Source organism: Nerophis ophidion, linkage group LG12, assembly GCF_033978795.1.
Source record: "Nerophis ophidion isolate RoL-2023_Sa linkage group LG12, RoL_Noph_v1.0, whole genome shotgun sequence".
NCBI classification, from domain to species: Eukaryota; Metazoa; Chordata; class Actinopteri; order Syngnathiformes; family Syngnathidae; genus Nerophis; species Nerophis ophidion.
In genome coordinates, this window is record NC_084622.1 from 36,943,452 (window position 1) to 36,964,403 (window position 20,952).

The 20,952-nt window shown below is 42.1% G+C and overlaps 1 protein-coding gene across 5 annotated transcripts in view; it reads left to right on the top strand.

Moving 5' to 3' along the window:
• nr1h4 (nuclear receptor subfamily 1, group H, member 4) overlaps positions 1 to 20,952 on the top strand; it is a 49,712-nt gene that overhangs the window by 8,655 nt on the left and 20,105 nt on the right. For 3 of the 5 annotated variants that reach the window (XM_061917501.1, XM_061917503.1, XM_061917502.1), the window contains 2 exons: positions 1,315 to 1,463; positions 14,847 to 15,224. In XM_061917501.1, the coding sequence (XP_061773485.1) occupies positions 1,367 to 1,463; positions 14,847 to 15,224 (475 nt within the window). In that variant the 5' untranslated portion in view covers positions 1,315 to 1,366. Of the gene's footprint in view, positions 1 to 1,314; positions 1,464 to 8,147; positions 8,208 to 9,834; positions 9,969 to 14,846; positions 15,225 to 20,952 lie in introns of those variants that run through there. The other 2 variants (XM_061917505.1, XM_061917504.1) reach the window with 2 other exon arrangements.

Below are 20,952 nucleotides of genomic sequence, written 5' to 3' on the forward strand. Positions count from 1 at the left end.
GTTATTTATTATTTGCAAAAAAAAATAAAGTTTATGAGTTTGAACATCAAATAGCTTGTCTTTGTAGTGCATTCAATTGAATATGGGTTGAAAAGGATTTGCATATCATTGTATTTTGTTTATATTTACATCTAACAAAATTTCCCAACTCATATGGAAACAAGGTTTGTACCATATAAAAATATTTAATTATTTTAAATGTTTTTCATTTCTGAGCAGATTAACAAAAATATGTAATGGGGATAACACAATTTATTACAAGACACAATAGTGTCTTGTAATAAATCTCATTAAATTGTGCGTTTTTAATGCACTAAGAGCTATAATAGCACACATATTTGACATACAAGTCTCAGAATACAATTTCAAAGGGAGGAGTAGCGTTAGTCTAGCTCCATCCTATCTTGCCGATTGTATTGTACCATATGTCCCGGCAAGAAATCTGCGTTCAAAGGACTCCGGCTTGTTAGTGATTCCCAGAGCCCCAAAAAAAGTCTGCGGGCTATAGAGCGTTTTCCGTTCGGGCTCCGGTACTCTGGAATGCCCTCCCGGTAACAGTTCGAGATGCCACCTCAGTAGAAGCATTTAAGTCTCACCTTAAAACTCATTTGTATACTCTAGCCTTTAAATAGACTCCCTTTTTAGACCAGTTGATCTGCTGTTTCTTTTCTTTTTCTTCTATGTCCCACTCTCCCTTGTGGAGGGGGTCCGGTCCGATCCGGTGGCCATGTACTGCTTGCCTGTGTATCGGCTGGGGACATCTCTGCGCTGCTGATCCGCCTCCGCTTGGGATGGTTTCCCGCTGGCTCCGCTGTGAACGGGACTCTCGCTGCTGTGTTGGATCCGCTTTGGACTGGACTCTCGCGACTGTGTTGGATCCATTGTGGATTGAACTTTCACAGTATCATGTTAGACCCGCTCGACATCCATTGCTTTCCTCCTCTCTAAGGTTCTCATAGTCATCATTGTCACCGACGTCCCACTGGGTCATTATTGTCACCGATGTCCCACTGGGTGTGAGTTTTCCTTGCCCTTATGTGGGCCTACCGAGGATGTCGTGGTGGTTTGTGCAGCCCTTTGAGACACTAGTGATTTAGGGCTATATAAGTAAACATTGATTGATTGATTGATAGTGTAGTCTGCCTGTATGTCAAGAAAGTCCCAACAATGCCATGAGTAACAGCTAACGCTTAACAGGCGTGTTGATGTGAAGACTCACGAGCTCATACTTAATTACTTTGCAGTGTCACAGGCTGCTGCAAACCCAGGAGAATGTAGCACCGATCTCTTATCATGTCACTCTCGTTACTGCAGGTAACAGACGCAAACTTCTGTGCGGCCCACCTTTGCTTGACAAGCTTCCTTCATGAATGAGTGGGTGGGCCCCGACATCGATGTGGTGGGACCACTGCAAATCCCACACGCCGATGAATTCTCCATCACGGAGAGCTCCCATTTATTCGGTAAGTTTGCTTGACATGAAGCAGTCGGATTTAATTTTTTGTTTTGATACGGCCTTGTCAGCCTAATAGACATTTCACCTGAACCACAGCCATGCAGCCACCCATTTCTAAAACATATCCTCTTCAGGAGTTTGTTAAAACCTGAGTCTATCATATCTGAATAAGGGCAATTAGAGGTGAGGTACACACTGGATTGTGGACCACGCCCATTTTAACACACACATCTAATTTCATATACAGTGGCACCTCACCTTAAGAGTGTCACTCAGCTAATTGCTAAGCCTTAAATGGGTCATATAATGTTTTTTTTTTCCTACATTTAAAACACTTCTTTGTGGTCTACATAACATGTACAGTAATGGTGGTTCTTTGGTCAAAATGTTGCATAACTTATTTTTACAGACTGTTTTCTGACCGTCTCTTCAGAGTGTGGGTGGTCTTTTCTACGTGCCTCACTTCGACTGCATTTTCACCTCGTCAGCCATGTTTGAGTTTTAATTACTTCCATAGCAAGTCTACTGACAGATATAAGTTCAAACTTAACACGTCATCATGTTAGAAATGGCAACAGCACAGCGAGGATGCATGTGCATGTACAAGCCAGTCTGCCCCATAACAATAGGATAAAGAAAAAGGAGTTTATTGACTACAGCGACAAACTACAATGGTGAACCCGCGCTAAGCACTTTGGGTAAATGTTTGCCATATATGGTGATATCCGCTAATATCACAATTTACTAAAATGTCACAAGTACTTTGTAGGTAAAACGTCACAATTAGGTAGAATTCCAACCGGCTCAATTAGAAAAGACTGAAGGAAGGCAAGACTGTCTTGGGGCAGCACGGTGACACAGGGGTTAGTGCATGTGTCTCACAATACGAAGGCCCAGAGAAGTCCTGGGTCCTGGATTGTAGCTGCCTATTTCAGCTACAATCCGGCGGAAGACGGTGTACACCCTGGACAAGTCGCTACCTCATCGCGGGGCCAACACAGATAGACAGACAACATTCACACTCACATTCACACACTAGGGCCAATTTAGTGTTGCCAATCAACCTATCCCCAGGTGCATGTCTTTGGAGGTGGGAGGAAGTCGGAGTACCCGGAGGGAACCCACGCAGTCACGGGGAGGACATGCAGACTCCACACAGAAAGATTTCGAGCCCGGGATTGAACCCAGGACTACTCAGGACCTTCGTATTGTGAGGCAGACGCACTAATTCCTCTGCCACCGTGCTGTCCTGGATGGAAGATTGATTATTTAAAAATATCTCTGCCATGACTCCATGGTTTGATGTGAAATCTTTGGGAATCATGCAGTTGTGGTTAGCGCCTTGCATGGCAGCTCTCGCCATCAGTGTAAAAAAAAATGTGTTTGTGAATGGGTGAAGGTGATAATAAGGTCGAAGTGCTCTGAGTACCTTGAAGGTATAAAAGCGTTATACAAGTATAACCCATTTACCATTTACAGTGGCGGGCCGTGCATTTCCCACCTAGGCTTTCAGTGATGTCCGACTTTAATGATTACCTCTCAAAATACCATCACTTATGTCACCACATAATTTCCTTTGCCGGAGAAAATACTATACAGAAAGACATTTACGCATTGAATCACCACCAACAGTGTAAAAAAACGAGTTATTTTCTGGCGCGTTTAAAAACCAGTAAACCCGCATCAGCTATTAAAACATATCTTATGAAGTACTGTCAAAATTAAAATTGCAAAAATCGTGAAAAAATAAAGATATCAAATATTTGAACTCACAATTTGTAGCACCCATTTGCCAGTGGTGTTGCTCATAGTCGATTTATTTGAGTGGTAATAGCGTGCATTTCCCTATTTCATCGCCGGAACAGCAGAGCTAGCTTCCAGGGTTGGCTGACATTGTTTCACAAAATGTAGTTTCTGTTTCTCTTTAAATTTCCTTCTTGAAAATGGCCTTGCAAATATATGTGTTGTCTTGTCTAATCATACAAGATGCAGACGAGGCATGTTGGCTGAGTTCTTAAAGTTTACTTCACAGTGTGCTTATCAATTAACATCCAGCTGCCAGCATGGCTACATTCAACAACCTAAACGGGACTAAGGTGCATGCGTTTCACTACTGTGGCATGCTGGTTCATGGAGTTCTTATGTTACCTAGCTCATATCATCCAAATATATATCTGCCACCTAATCAACGTTTTGTTCTCCTTCTTTGTGGGTCAACACTTCCTGCTCAGTTGCAACTTGTGATTGGATTTGGAATGACAAGTGAGTATCCAATCACAGTCTCGTTAGAATCAAACTACCGAGAGGGGCTACTGTCAAGAACTTGTGATCTGATTGGCTATCGCAACTGTCTATCAACTCTATGTTTTCTCAAATTGACCTTCTAACAGCCCCGATGAGTATCCAATCACAGGAGACGTAAATGTCACATTCAACCTTGGGGACGGTGTGGCGCAGTGGAAGAGTGGCCGTGCGCAACCCGAGGGTCACTGGTTCAAATCCCACCTAGAACCAACCTCGTCACGTCCGTTGTGTCCTGAGCAAGACACTTCACCCTTGCTCCTGATGGGTTCTGGTTGGCGCCTTGCATGGCAGCTCCCTCCATCAGTGTGTGAATGTGTGTGTGAATGGGTAAATGCGGAAGTAGTGTCAAAGCGCTTTGAGTACCTTGAAGGTAGAAAAGCGCTATACAAGTACAACCCATTTATCATTTATCATTTAACCTTAGGCCAGCGAGAAGGCCTTACTGACCACAACTCGTGATCTGATTGGCTAACGCAATTATCTATCAACTATATGTGCCCGTTCACTTACAGTGCACAGACGCCTGCATTGTTGATTCTGAAGGCCTAGCTGAATTCTGATTGGATAAAAACTCCTAAAATCAACAGCGCTGGAAAGAGCACAATATGACATGAAGAGAATATGAATAGTTTTACATATTCAGGGAAAGTAAATAAAAAGATGCTTTTATCTCTAAAAATGATCATGATTTCTGGTTATGTTAGGCCAGTAGAGAAGGCCTTGCTGGCCCTAAAGGCTCACCGCTGATTCCAAACACACAAAAACAGTTACCAATAGGGGAGAAAAGTTACTTTTGAATAATAGGTCCCCTTTTTTTTAAATTTGCAGGTAAACATATGAGTTACAAGTATCCCTGCCATTAGTGTGCACAGCAAATGTCACAATGAACCCCGTAAGATCTGCCCCAAACATCTGGTCTTACTGTTTGCATTAGCTTATAGCTAGAGATGGACATATCTTTTGTTTTTCTAATCTTGAAAAGGAGGAAAGTGAGTGTGAAGGGACAGTGCTGAGTAGGAGAAGTGGCTGACAATCATTAAATAATAAAAAAATAATAATAATCAATCAAATGTGACGTAGAGTATAGCTCGCTAACTTGGCAGTGTGTGGCGGCTAGTCTGCACCATACTGATGCAGACTTAGTTTAACACCAGCAAAGAATGTCAAAGTAATCTTTAAACCGTGGACATTTATCTGTGACAATGTGAAAAAGCTGCCTATGGTGTGTTGGAGAAATAGCTAGGAGACACCGTTTGAGTCTGCTCTCCAGGGTGAATTATTATATATTATTATTACATTACTTCATGAAGCTACTGTAAAGGTTAGTAGTACATTCTATTATATTATTTTCATACATCTCTTATCTAAAAGTTAAATTTTATTTTATTAAGGCATGGTTCATGTTAAAATGTTGCTTTTTTGTGGGGCCAACACCAATTAATTATCAATCAATCAATCAATCAATGTTTACTTATATAGCCCTAAATCACTAGTGTCTCAAAGGGCTGCACAAACCACTACGACATCCTCGGTAGGCCCACATAAGGGCAAGGAAAACTCACACCCAGTGGGACATCGGTGACAATAATGACCCAGTGGGACGTCGGTGACAATGATGACTATGAGAACCTTGGAGAGGAGGAAAGCAATGGATGTCGAGCGGGTCCAACATGATACTGTGAAAGTTCAATCTATAATGGATCCAACACAGTCGCGAGAGTCCAGTCCAAAGCGGATCCAACACAGCAGCGAGAGTCCCGTTCACAGCGGAGCCAGCAAGAAACCATCCCAAGCGGAGGCGGATCAGCAGCGCAGTGATGTCCCCAGCCGATACACAGGCGAGCAGTGCATGGCCACCGGATCGGACCGGACTCCCTCCACAAAGGAGAGTGGGACATAGAAGAAAAAGAAAAGAAACGGCAGATCAACTGGTCTAAAAAGGGAGTCTATTTAAAGGCTAGAGTATACAAATGAGTTTTAAGGTGACACTTAAATGCTTCTACTGAGGTGGCATCTCGAACTGTTACCGGGAGGGCATTCCAGAGTACTGGAGCCCGAACGGAAAACGCTCTACAGCCCGCCGACTTTTTTTGGGCTTTGGGAATCACTAATAAGCCGGAGTCCTTTGAACGCAGATTTCTTGCCGGGACATATGGTACAATACATTCGGCAAGATAGGATGGAGCTAGACCGTGTAGTATTTTATACGTAAGTAGTAAAACCTTAAAGTCACATCTTAAGTGCACAGGAAGCCAGTGCAGGTGAGCCAGCACAGGCGTAATGTGATCAAACTTTCTTGTTCTTGTCAAAAGTCTAGCAGCCGCATTTTGTACCAACTGTAATTAGATTCCAATTCGTTTCGATGGGAGCTGTTGATTTGAGATACAAATGTTTTGGGTTGCGATCCGTGACTCGGATCTTCAAATATTATTGTTTATTTTTCCATCTTTGTTCTCATTCTCCGTCTGATCCGTTTATTTCCCGTTTAGTCCATCACCATGGTTACTTATTAGTTTCAGCTGTTACTCCCGGTTCCTGCACACCTGTTCACTGCTAATTACCTTCCCTTTATAAGCCAGCCTCTTCTGTTTATTCTTTCTGGGACTCTAATTTGCTCACATGCAACAAGTAACGTCAGGTATGTTTTTCTCGCTAGCTCATTAGCTAAGCCTCTTTGTTGTCATCTTTAGCTCACATGCTAATCATCTTTGTTTTCATTTTTTTGTGCCATCGTGCCAAATCTTAGTTCTTTATATTTCCTAGCTTTCACGCTAGCGTCTTTTGTTTCCCTTTTTATTAGCTCCAGTGTTTTTGTTCAGAGCTCACTTTTTGTTAATAAATTTGTTAGATTTTACCTTTGTTGTGTTCATCGTTTGACGCATCCTCTGCGTTACAGTTTTGGGTTCAGTATTCCGTCACAGAACCAATTAAACTCGTAAATTGAGGCACTACTGTACTACACTATGTGACTTTAACTTGCTTGACTAAGATTTTAAAATCTTCCGATTAACAATTAAATAACAATATTGCATGTTTAGTCTTGCCAAGTAAATGTGTTAATTACTGTAGTTTATCCTTTCATTTCATATTAAGCTGGAAACTTTCCAATGGAATTGGCGGCTCTATATATTGGACATTTGTACCAATCTGTGTCTGTAACTGGGCTCGCACATGTAGTTGGTGGGATCAATCTTGGAGTATAAATTGGCAAAAGAAACAGCCTGATTTTATGCTGTACATTTACAGATCATTTCTAAAAATTCTGCCTACCCTCCCGAGAACCTACGCCCTTTGCAGTCAGCATTTGTGTTTTGCATTATAGTGTTTCACTGAAAAGTGGAACTCTAACAAAATTAAAAATAAAGATCCAGTGCAGAGTAGGATGGTTGTCAGCAGCAAAAGACAGGAGAAGTGCATTTTTGGGATAAATATATCATATCATGGTTGCACGGTGGCAGAGGGGTTAGTGCGTCTGCCTCACAATACGAAGGTCCTGAGTAGTCAGGGTTCAATCCCGGGCTCGGGATCTTTCTGTGTGGAGTTTGCATGTCCTCCCCATGAATGCGTGAGTTCCACTGGTCTATATTATCAAAACATGTCAAAACCAATAACACACTTCCAGCTTCAAAATAAAAGCGCTACGCTTTACATCCTGTCCAACTACAGTATCAAAATAAAAATGTCTTCCATTAAAATCATTCTTTGTCAAATATGTTTTGTAATGTTTTTATAAATGGTAAATGGGTTGTACTTGTATAGCGCTTTTCTGCCTTCAAGGTACTCAAAGCGCTTTGACACTACTTCCACATTTACCCATTCACACACACATTTATACACTGATGGAGGGAGCTGCCATGCAAGGCGCTAACCAGTACCCATCAGGAGCAAGGGTGAAATGTCTTGCTCAGGACACAACGGACGTGACGAGGTTGGTACTAGGTGGGATTTGAACCAGGGACCCTCGGGTTCCACACCGCCACTCTCCCACTGCGCCACACCGTCCCTCAAATAAATGCTAGTACATCAGTTGAGGAATAAGGAAGGAGTTTTTTGACAAGCTGCAATGTATATTCTTTCATAACATGTTCTGGCTGAATATTAAAATTTGTTAATAAATAGAGACAGTTAGGACATTGTCACACTGAGACATGAATACCATTAACTTGTACAACATGTAATGTAAAGAATATCAGAAGTAATAATTAAATTAGAAATATCACAGATTACATTACCAAACATCTTTGACATATTTTTGTGTTATTAATGTGTGAAACTGGTATCTAAACATGGTGTAGCTCCTCTCCTCTGAATGGAAGTGCTTCTACAGCAAAAATACCTATTCTGTATTCCTTCTAAATACAAAATCTGGCAAGACTGGGAGGACTGGTTGGCACAGTGCTGCCGGAAATGTTCCTTCGTGGATGCGTAGACATGAACACGGCAAGAGGTAAGAAATAATGAATTTATTGTAAGTAACAAAGGGAGCTAAACAACAAAAACACTGGAGCTAATAAAAAGGCAAACCAAAAACGCTAGTATGAAAACTAGGAAGTACAAATAGACAACTAAAATGGCACGTAGGCTCAAAAAGAAAAAACAATTCATCAGTATGTAAACTGGAATAAAGAAGTGGCTTAGCGCGAAAAGCTGGCGTGAATACAAGCATAGAGAAGTAGCAGTCGTCACCTGTTGCATGAGAGCAAATTATGAACCCAGAAAGAAATGAACAAAGAAGCTGGCTTAAATAGGAGGGTGATTAGACAAACAGGTATGTGTGGACCGGGAGTAGCAGGTGGACTGATGAGTACCATGGTGACAGACTAAACAGGAAGTAAGTAATTCAGAAAGAGAGTGAAAACAAAGATGGAAAAATAAACAACATGTGAAGATCCGAGTCACGGATCGCAACAAAGAAACCAACACACTGCAGGTAATTAATTTTATTATTGTCATTAAAAGCGTGTTTAAGTCCTTTTTGAGTTGAGCTGTTTAAATAAAAACATTTTATTAAAACTAATTGTCCAGACATGGTAAAAAAAAACTTGAAAAGTAACTGTCTAGGGTACACTTATTAATGATGACAATTATATCCATCTGCCTTTAGAGTTAGCTGTAAACAATGTGATTAAAATCGCGATTAAATATTCTAATCGTTTGACAGCCCTACTAGTTATGCATAAAAGGGGTAAAAAACAATGCAGCAGTTCTACACCAATGCAAACTTCAATGGATAGTAATGGGGTAACAGCTTTAGTACTAATGAAAACTAGGCATGTGGTACATTTTGTATAGAGTACTCATCAAAATTAGGCATGTGTGGTCTTTTGCAAGATTCTTCATTCAACTCCTGTATCGAGTCACTTTTGATTCTATGTCCCACTCTCCCTTGTGGAGGGGGTCCGGTCCGATCCGGTGGCCATGTACTGCTTGCCTGTGTATCGGGTGGGGACATCTCTGCGATGCTGATCCGCCTCCGCTTGGGATGGTTTCCTGCTGGCTCCGCTGTGAACGGGACTCTCGCTGCTGTGTTGGATCCGCTTTGGACTGGACTCTCGCGACTGTGTTGGATCCATTGTGGATTGAATTTTCACAGTATCATGTTAGACCCGCTCGACATCCATTGCTTTCCTCCTCTCCAAGGTTCTCATAGTCATCATTGTCACCGACGTCCCACTGGGTCATTATTGTCACCGATGTCCCACTGGGTGTGAGTTTTCCTTGCCCTTATGTGGGCCTACCGAGGATGTCGTGGTGGTTTGTGCAGCCCTTTGAGACACTAGTGATTTAGGGCTATATAAGTAAACATTGATTGATTGATTGATTGATTTTTCGAGTGTATTTTTGATGATGGGCAAAAGAACTAGTTCATTGGCTCGTAAACACACACACGCCACACGGTAGCGGCCGGCTACTTCCAATGCTCAGATCTGGCGATGACTTCATATTGTATTCTGCTACTTGTAATGAAGAAATGGGATTGTCTGGTTAATGAGTAGCTGTAGCAACCTTTGCGCCCCTTGGGACGTCTCAGGAAAACTCCAAGTTGTTTCGGTTCCTGACCGGCAGCTTCTGCTCTTAGAGATACAGCTGACTTGTTAGCAGCAACTACATGATGACACGTTGGAGACACAGACAATATGTACACACCGAATGATCTGTGTGTTTGGCATCCCAGACATGGCCATGGGCAGGACCAAGTCCTCAAGAGGTCAGTGTTATACATTTTTCCACAAATGACGATGCAATTCTCTCTTTAATGGCAAATGTCAACACCTACAATATTTCACCACAGCTAATGGAGGATTTACTCTCAGTTTTTGAAAGAAAGATATCAAGTCTTCCTTGCTCTGGGAATCCCAAGTGAGCATGTTGCGATATTGTTAACCTTGTTGTATCAGATTGCACAGGGCACCACAGTTGTTTGGAGTCAAGATACATATCACTTCAAAGACACAGTGTGCTCTGTGCAAGCCAGCGGTTAATCATTCATGGTCTTACTGTACGCTTACACACAATACTGTTGAGCTGGTTCTCTAGGTAAGAGGCCAAAATAATTGTATTGCATTAGCGATATCCAGAAAATTATGGACACTGGTCAATATCAGCCTCTTTAAAAGCATGTTTTCTAATACTACTTATTCATTGCAGCTCATTAATTATCTAATATAAAGGCGGCTACAATATGTTGATTGACATGACACTGTTTGTTTTGTGGACGTGTGCTTTTGGTGCTTAATGCTTTACATTTTAAATATGAAGAGTTTAACTCACTTAAGACATCAATACTGCAGAATAAATAAAATATAATTAAGTTTTTTTTTCAAATACATTTTCAATCAATCAATCAATGTTTATTTATATAGCCTTAAATCACAAGTTTCTCAAAGGGCTACACAAACCGCAACGATATCCTTGGTAGAGCCCCCATAAGGGCAAGGAAAACTCACCCCAGTGGGACGTCGGTGACGGTGACAGTAATGACTATGAGAAACCTTGGAGAGGACCGCATATATATATCAATCAATCAATCAATCAATGTTTACTTATATAGCCCTAAATCACTAGTGTCTCAAAGGGCTTCACAAACCACTACGACATCCTCGGTAGGGCCACATAAGGGCAAGGAAAACTCACACCCAGTGGGACATCAGTGACAATGATGACTATGAGAACCTTAGAGAGGAGGAAAGCAATGGATGTCAAGCGGGTCTAACATGATACTGTGAAAGTTCAATCCATAATGGATCCAACACAGTCGCGAGAGTCCAGTCCAAAGCGGATCCAACACAGCAGCGAGAGTCCCGTTCACAGCGGAGCCAGCAGGAAACCATCCCAAGCGGAGGCGGATCAGCAGCGCAGAGATTTCCCCAGCCGATACACAGGCAAGCAGTACATGGCCACCGGATCGGACCGGACCCCCTCCACAAGTGAGAGTGGGACATAGAAGAAAAAGAAAAGAAACGGCAGATCAACTGGTCTAAAAAGGGAGTCTATTTAAAGGCTAGAGTATACAAATGAGTTTTAAGGTGAGACTTAAATGCTTCTACTGAGTATATATTATTTTTTAAACAATGAATACAACTAAATGCGTGCATTTTTAAGTAACGTCAACATTTTTGCAGTATAATAAGTCTCATATTCTTTTTAATAACATTTTTAGTCTGAAGCTAACCAATAATTAAAAAAAATACTTCTTACCATTAATGCGCCTTCTTGAACAGATGCGTTAGAAAACTAATGGATGGATTAAAATGCAGGAGAATGTTTTGTATTTTGAACATTATTTTTAACTCCAATTACCAGTGAAAATATTAATTTCTTATCGTGTTAAGCAATGTCAGCTAAGATTAATCTGAGAGCCAGATGCATCCATCAAAAGAGCCAAATCTGGCTTTAGAGCCATAGGTTCCCTACACCTGTTGTAGAGAATCACAAATGAGCCATCATAAATCAATCACATCTTTATTGGACATGTGAAAGTAAACAAGGTGATAAAGAACATTTTACATCAATGGATCGAGGAAACTAATTGTTGAAGCTTTGAAAGTGGAATTTTTTCCCATTCTTGGTTTATGTAGAGCTTCAGTCGTTCAACAGTCCGGGGTCTCCGCTCTCGTATTTTATGCCTCATAATGCGCCAAACATTTTCGATGGGAGACAGATCTGGACTGCAGGCGGGCCAGGAAAGTACCCGCTCTCTTTTTTTACGAAGCCACGCTGTTGTAACACGTGCTGAATGTGGCTTTGCATTGTCTTGCTGAAATAAGGCGCTTAGATGGCAGCATATGTTGTTCCAAAACCTGTATGTACCTTTCAGCATTAATGGTGCCTTCACAGACGTGTAAGTTACCCATGCCTTGGGCACTAATGCACCCCCATACCATCACAGATGCTGGCTTTTGAATTTTGCGTCGATAACAGTCTGGATGGTTCGCTTCCCCTTTGGTCCGGATGACACAATGTCGAATATTTCCCAAAAACAATTTGAAATGTGGACTCGTCAGACCACATAACACTTTTCCACTTTGGATCAGTCCATCTTAGATGATCTCGGGCCCAGAGAATCCGGCGGCGTTTCTGGATGTTGTTGATAAATGGCTTTTACTTTGCATAGTAGAGCTTTAACTTGCACTTACAGATGTAGCGACAAACTGTATTTAGTGACAGTGGTTTTCTGAAGTGTTACTGAGCACATGTGGTGATATCCTTTAGAGATTGATGTCGGATTTTTAAACAGTGCCGTCTGAGGGATCGAAGGTCACGGTCATTCACTGCTGGTTTCTGGCCATGCCGCTTACGTGGAGGGATTTCACCAGATTCTCTAAACCTTTTGATAATATTATGGACCGTAGATGTTGAAATCCCTAAATTTCTTGCAATTGCACTTTGAGAAACGTTGTTCTTAAACTGTTTGACTATTTGCTCACGCAGTTGTGGACAAGGGGGTGTACCTCGCCCCATCCTTTCTTGTGAAAGACTGAGCATTTCATAAAAGCTGTTTTTATACCCAATCATGGCACCCACCTGTTCCCACTTAGCCTGCACACCTGTGGGATATTCCAAATAAGTGTTTGATGAGCATTCCTCAACTTTATCAGTATTTATTGCCACCTTTCCCAACTTCTTTGTTTCATGTTCCTGGCATCAAATTCTAAAGTGAATGATTATTTGCAAAAACAAAAAAGAAAAACGTTTATCAGTTTGAACATCAAATATGTTGTATTTGTAGTATATTCAACTGAATATGGGTTGAAAATTATTTGCAAATCATTGTATTCCGTTTATATTTACATCTAACACAATTTCCCAACTCATATGGAAACAGGGTTTGTATAAAGTTAAATTATTTGTTTTTTGAATTGCAATGAAAATGCCCATCCATCCATCATCTTCCGCTTATCCGAGGTCGGGTCGCGGGGGCAGCAGCCTAAGCAGGGAAGCCCAGACTTCCCTATCTCCAGCCACTTCGTCTAGCTCTTCCCGGGGGATCCCGAGGCGTTCCCAGGCCAGCCGGGAGACATAGTCTTCCCAACGTGTCCTGGGTCTTCCCCGTGGCCTCCTACCGGTTGGACGTGCCCTAAACACCTCCCTAGGGAGGCGTTCAGGTGGCATCCTGACCAGATGCCCGAACCACCTCATCTGGCTCCTCTCGATGTGGAGGAGCAGCGGCTTTACGTTGAGCTTTTCCCGGATGACAGAGCTTCTCACCCTATCTCTAAGGGAGAGCCCCGCCACACGGCGGAGGAAACTCATTTCGGCCGCTTGTACCCGTGATCTTATCCTTTCGGTCATGACCCAAAGCTCATGACCATAGGTGAGGATGGGAACTTATATCGACCGGTAAATTGAGAGCTTTGCCTTCCGGCTCAGCTCCTTCTTCACCACAACGGATCGATACAACGTCCGCATTACTGAAGACGCCGCACCGATCCGCCTGTCGATCTCACGATCCACTCTTCCCCCACTCGTGAACAAGACTCCTAGGTACTTGAACTCCTCCACTTGGGGCAGGATCTCCTCCCCAACCCGGAGATGGCACTCCACCCTTTTCCGGGCGAGAACCATGGACTCGGACTTGGAGGTGCTGATTCTCATTCCGGTCGCTTCACACTCGGCTGCGAACCGATCCAGTGAGAGCTGAAGATCCCGGCCAGATGAAGCCATCAGGACTACATCATCTGCAAAAAGCAGAGACCTAATCCCGCGGCCACCAAACCGGAACCCCTCAACGCCTTGGCTGCGCCTAGAAATTCTGTCCATAAAAGTTATGAACAGAATCGGTGACAAAGGACAACCTTGGCGGAGTCCAACCCTCACTGGAAACGTGTCCAACTTACTGCCAGCAATGCGGACCAAGCTCTGACACTGATCGTACAGGGAGCGGACTGCCACAATAAGACAGTCAGATACCCAATGAAACAATGAAAATGTTTTAATATATTGTCAAGTTGTTATTGTCAAGCTAATTCTATTGAATTAGAAAGTGTTGTTTACATTGTGTGTCATTTACAGCAATGTGACCAAAGCATATAGGGGGTGCACAGGCGCAACTGATTGGACAAACATCGGGTTGAGATACTGGCGGTGAAAACAGTTTTTGAAGGCAACACTTGAGCCTTTGTTTTGTTTCTAGCTTTGTATGTAGTTAAAGTTGTTTTTGCTTTGGATGGACTGTAGGAAAGAAAACTTTTTTTTGCAAATAAAGCTATTTTTTGAGAAACTTAAGTAGTAGTCGGAAGTGTGTATGAAAGTGCACCACGTGTCCTGTCTCAGCCCACGGCCTTTGGTTTAGAACCTGGTAAAGCTTGGAAAGGCTAATACACCACTAATGGCCTGTTGTGAGTACTCGCATGAAAATAAAGTTGGATGCATACAGTTACCCACAGAGTCTATTAGCCCATACTCTCATTGTTTAGATAATGTAGAGTTGGTCTGAATGCAACTGAGATAGGCTCCAGCACCCCCCACAACCCCGAAAGGGAGAAACGGTAGTAAACGGATGGATGGATGGATGGTCCAAAGACCAACGTATACTGCACCTAAACATATCTAAAGTATATGTTTTTTCTTCTCTTTTTTTTTTCAGATATTCTGGCTGATCAGAGCAGTTCTCTGCTGCAGGACCCTGACATGTTACCTTTCACCAGCTACCCGGGCATGCAGTACTCAAACATGGAGCCGACTGTGTCCACGACGCCATACTACTGCAGTCAGAACTACTATCCTCAGTACGGCGGAGAAGAATGGTACTCTCACACTGGCCTATATGAACTAAGGAAAACCACACCGGAGGAGAGCTATGACGGTGACAGGGAGGAGATGTCCGCCGTCGTGCCTGCTGTGTGCAAGAGGACCCGGCACATGACCCAGGCTGGACGGATCAAAGGGGAGGAGCTATGTGTCGTGTGCGGAGACAAGGCGTCTGGTTACCACTATAATGCTCTCACTTGTGAGGGATGTAAAGGTAAGAGAAGATCAAAGGCGTTGAGGAAAATAATTAGCCTCGATGGTGCTCATTTTTTTGGTTGGTTGATTGAGGTCGTTTACACCCGCACCACCAAATAATCAATCAATCAATCAATTAAGTCAGTGGTTCTCAAGTACTTGAAGGCATGTCAAGCGGTACGTGAGATTTTTTTTAAATATTCTAAAAGTAGCAACATTTCATAAATCCACTAAAAATACATTTATTGAATAATACTTCAACAAAATATGAATGTAAGTTCATAAACTGTGAAAAGAAATACAACAATGCAATATTCAGTGTTGACAGCTAGATTTTTGTGGACATGTTCCATAAATATTGATGTTAAAGATTTCTTTTTTTGTGAAGAAATGTTTAGAATGAAGTTCATGAATCCAGATGGATCTCTATTACAATCCCCAAAGAGGGCACTTTAAGTTGATGATTACTTCTATGTGTAGGAATCTTTATTTAGAATTGAATCACTTCTTTATTTTTCAAAAAGTTTTTAGTTTTTTTTATACCTTTTTTTTCCAAATAGTTCAAGACCACTACAAATGAGCAATATTTTGCACTGTTATACAATTTAATAAATAGGAAACTGATGACATAGTGCTGTATTTTACTTCTTTATCTCTTTTTTTCAACCAAAAATGCTTTGCTCTGATTAGAGGGTACTTGAGTTAAAAAAAATGTACATCACTGAAAAAAGGTTGAGAACCACTGAATTAATCAATCAATGTTTATTTATATAGCCCTAAATCACAAGTGTCTCAAAGGGCTGCACAAGCCACAACAACATCCTCGGTCCAGAGCCCACATAAATAAGATCTGATATAAGCGCTTGTTCTTATATAGAGAAATATGATTTTTTTTCTGATTACAGTGCCCTTTCCCCTTTATCTATTCTAAAACACAATGCAAATGTACTGTTAATTTTCTATACCGTTTATTAGCCGGAACCTGGAACAGAGGCAGACTTCATATTACAATATCCATAATCACATTCACAGTGGGAAGTCAAACCTGTGGCTTTAAATCAAACAGGGCATTAGAACTCATAAGCCATTCAGTCAGGCTCGTTTTCCTGCTTTGATTAATAAAAATGAACATTAAAACTGTCACAAGTGTAATGTTTAATTGAGATATTTATTTTTTACAAAGTGAGAATGCAAGCAAAATAATGGTATAGTCCTTAGTGTGAACACTGCAAAGTGCGTATTACAGCATTGATCATTGACAGTCACAAACAAATCATGTATTTCACCCTCTTACGAACCTACCGCAATATCAAAAACACTTCCTACTATAAAACAATGCTTTTTAACCATTGCGTATTATTATAACATAGTATTCAACCAGCTACCGCGTTAGGTAAATAGCAAAATAAATCTTCATTCCTGTCATAAACTGTTTGATTCAGCTATGGAATTGGTTCCTAACTGTGACGATCCGTCACATTGACATCGGGTTGTGTTCCCTTGTTTGGTGGTTATTTCCATGGTGTGCTACCTCCCTCGCCCCCATTGCTTTTTGTTAATTCCTCTTTAGAATAAAGACTGTAAATTGTAGATTAGATTAGATTAGACAGTACTTTATTTATTCCGTCAGGAGAGTTCCTTCAGGAAAATTAAAATTTTCAGTACAATCCCATTCAAGTTTAGACAAACATTACAGGGAGACAGAACAGGATTGCTGACGGGTCTGCCGGCTTCCAGCGCCCCTTACAAAAAAGATGAGATAAAGGTAAACAAAGAGGGGTGCGGGGGTGGGGGGGGGGGTTTGGATGGGAGAAAAAAAAAAATAGAAGATTAAAATAAAATAAAAAAATCGGTCTTAGCCTGGGCCCTGGAGAGGAGGTGCAGACTGAGGCCAAGGGAAAAAAACAAAAACAACTCATAGCCATAGTACACATCCCTCTTCCATGTGTGTAAGAGAGAAACATCAAACATCAAAGAACACAGAGGACATTAAAGACATTAAAGCAGCAGATACAACCAGACACTTCTACATACAGCTATGAATAAAAAGTAAAAGAAACATATCCACTGTGGTGGCCTCTGCGGTGTTCCACGCCATCGTCCGCTGGTGTATGTTGTATGTTGGCCTCTTTTCCTGCATCTTGGGTTCCGCACAGTACGAGATCGTAACAGTCGGAACCGACCAGAAAGCTGGAACCTGCAGAGAACGACCCTATCAAAATGGCTCTACGCAGTCAAGCCCATCGACTGGCTGAGCAGAAGGAGCAGCTAAAGAACATGGGCATGGGTTTACAAGGTCCTGCCGATGGAAGGCCTGACCTACCGCCTCAACACTCGGCTTGCTCGCACCCAGCCCAAACCTGGCGCTGATTCTGTCGCCAGTGTGGTCCAGACGTCGGTCCGGGTTTCCCAGTTATCCCGACGGGAAAGATTCTCAGGGGATACCGATGAAGTACACAGTGCGAGATCCACTTTGAGCTGCAAGCTGTGGCTTTTGCAACAGAGCGGGCCATGGTGGTATTTACAGTCAAGGCCATCTTGGAGGTGAGAAAGAGGGGCAGGGGATTCCAGTTCCTGGTCGACTGGGAGGGGTATGGCCCTGAGGAGCCCTTGTCGGTCTCTAGGTCCCTTTACCCCGACTCCCGTCGACTCTCTGAGTTCCATCCCCGTTTTCCAGAGAAGCCGGGTTAAGCCGCCAGGAGGCGTCCATTAAGCGTCTCACTCGTCCTACAGTCGGACGATCCACAGGTGGCACTGGTTTTGGGCACACTGGCCACTAATAACATCAGGAGTGGCAGCTGGGAGACGTCGACTAATCATTCTTAGTGCTCCTGTTCATGGATAGCCGTATTTCTTCACCACTGGCTTTTTCCTGTGACTCCTTCCCACGTTGGCACCGACGTCTCCCTCCTTTGTGGTTGGCCCAGCTGTGTTCTGGTGTGGTTACCAGTTAAGTTGTGTATTGTTTGCTGGTTTTTCATGGTGTGCTCCCTCCCTCGCACCCATTGCTTTTTGTTAATTCCTCCTTGGAATAAAGACTGTAAATGGCACATTGGCCTATGTCCCTGCATCTTGAGTTCTGCACAATACCAGATCCTAACATTAACAGAGTTTCACGTTGACGTGGTTTTGTTTTTTTTCTGGCTTAAAGCTTTTGCAACCAAAGAGGTATGATAACATTTTTGAATAAAACATTATCGCTAAAAGTTTTGACCCGGTTTTCATATCCTTGGTTATCGTACTGCCAAACATTGCCCATAACTAACTACTCTGTATCATTCCACCTATCAAGCACCCAAACAAACAATCTATACGCCATACTTTTTATTGAGCACAGCTGCAAAATAAGTCACCATAGGGCCAATGAGAATTGCATGTGTGATCACTTTGATAAAAAAGGTAAGAAACACTATTAAACTTAAAAAGAACTTGCAAAGTACAAACGTGGCGTCCGTGTGGCTATCCCCTCCCCTCCTTTCTCTACGCTCAGGCATTTATCACTGTCTTTGCCAACAAGTGTTTAAGATAGTAAGAAATATTGTTTATGTTAATTTATCCATTTCAATCCTAAAATATTCAAAAAATGTTCTGCATGTAAAATGATGAATATTTTCACGAAAGGATTATTTGTGACGATCTGTCTCATTCACGTCTTGTTATGTTTCCTTAGTTTGTGTTTATTTCCTGTCAGCGCTTTATTTTAGTTCCACTTCCTGTATGTCTCCCCGAGCGCTCGTTTCCCTCACCTGTCCCTGACTGGCAGCCTAGCACACCTGGTTGCAGTTGGCAATCAGGCCGTGCTATTTAAGCCGCCCTCGCCCTCCAGCCAGGGCTCGATGATTGTTTCTTGTTTCAATGTTCCATGCATGTGCACTTCCCGATTGCACTATTTCCTTCTGACATCAAACTCATGTTTAGCTGTGCTACGCCTCCCATCTATGCATCTTGGGGTTCAACACCAACAGAACCTGACCTTATTTAGATTATTACTCATGGGGAAAATTGCTTTGTGTTTTATATGATTCGGCCTTTGTCGGACCTTTTGGAGAAAAATTACTGATGAAAACCAAGCTACCACTGTACTATGTACCTTATTTACACAAAACAGAAATACTTGCAGCATAAATGATTGTATGTGTAAATGTAATTGTACACTGCAATGTCAGACAATAGGAGGAGCTCTGCAGCTTACCTGCCTTACCGTGGGACTAAGAATAGGTTCAGGTACCTCGTCTCTGTCTGATGCTGCTGTCAAGTTCAATAGAAAAGAATAGATTAGGTTTCCTCTCAACTTTCTGCGGTACAATACGAGAGGAACATGAGCTCTATTGCAATAATGCATGTCATTGTTCCGAATGTTCTGTGTCACAATGTCCAATAACTGTTTCAAAGGTATTCCTGTGTGTGTGTGTGTGTGTGTGTGTTTGCGCGTGTGTGTGATTCAGTACTGTATTTTTAATTAATTATCATTGTTCTTAAACACCATACATCTACTAGGTATTTGGTAAACTTATTTAAATATCTAAAAAAAAAATAACAATGACTGCAATATAGTAATCACTCAAAAGATTGTGCAACAAAATATTAGGTTATCATTTTTGATCAGACCAGTTTCATTAGACTATTTTCCTGTAAAAAGTTGAACCACTTGAACTATAGTAAAAATATACAGACACACACCCACACACACACACACACACACACACACACACACACACACACACACACACACACACACACACACACACACACACACACAAATAAAAGCAGAATACAATGGTTCACACATTTTTTTCAACTTATATTCAAATGAATAGACTGCAAAGTTCTTTAAAGGCCGAACTGATAAACTTAATTTTTCTTTGCAAATAATCAATTACTTAGAATTTAATGGCAGCAACACATTGCAAACAAATTGGCACAGGGGCATTTTTACCACTGTGTTACACGGCCTTTCCTTTTAACAACACTCAGTAAACGTTTGGGAACTGAGGAGACCAATTTTTGGAAGCTGTTCAGGTGGAAATCTTTCCCATTCTTGCTTCATGTACAGCTTAAATTGTTCAACAGTCCCGGGTCTCCCTTGTGGTATTTTAGGCTTCATAATGCACCACATAATTTTAATGGGAGACGGGTCTGGACTACAGGAAGGCCAGTCTAGTTACCCGCACTCTTTCACAATGAAGCCACGCTGTTGTAACACGTGGCTTGGCATTGTCTTGCTGAAATAAGCAGGGGCGTCCATGATAACGTTGCTTGGATGGCAACATATCTTGTTCCAATACCTGTATGTACCTTTCAGCATTAATGGTGCCTTCACAGATGTGCAAGTTACCCATGCCTTGGGCACTAATACACCTCCATACCATCATAGATGCTGGCTTTTTAACTTTGTGCCTCTATCAATCCGGATGGTTCTTTTCCTCTGTGTTCCAGAGGACAACACGTCCACAGTTTCCAGAAACAATTTGAAATGTGGACTCGTCAGACCACAGAACACCTTTCCACTTTGCATCAGTGCATCTTAGATGAGCTCGGGCCCTGCGAAGCCAGTAGCATTTCAGGGTGTTGTTAATAAGTGGCTTTCGCTTTGCATATTAGAGTTTTAACTGACACTTACAGATGTAGCGACGAACTGGAGTTACTGATAGTGGTTTTCTGAAGTGTTCCTGAGCCCATGTGGTGAAATCCTTTCCACACTGATGTCGGTTTTTGATGCAGTACCGCCTAAGGGATCCAAGGTCACG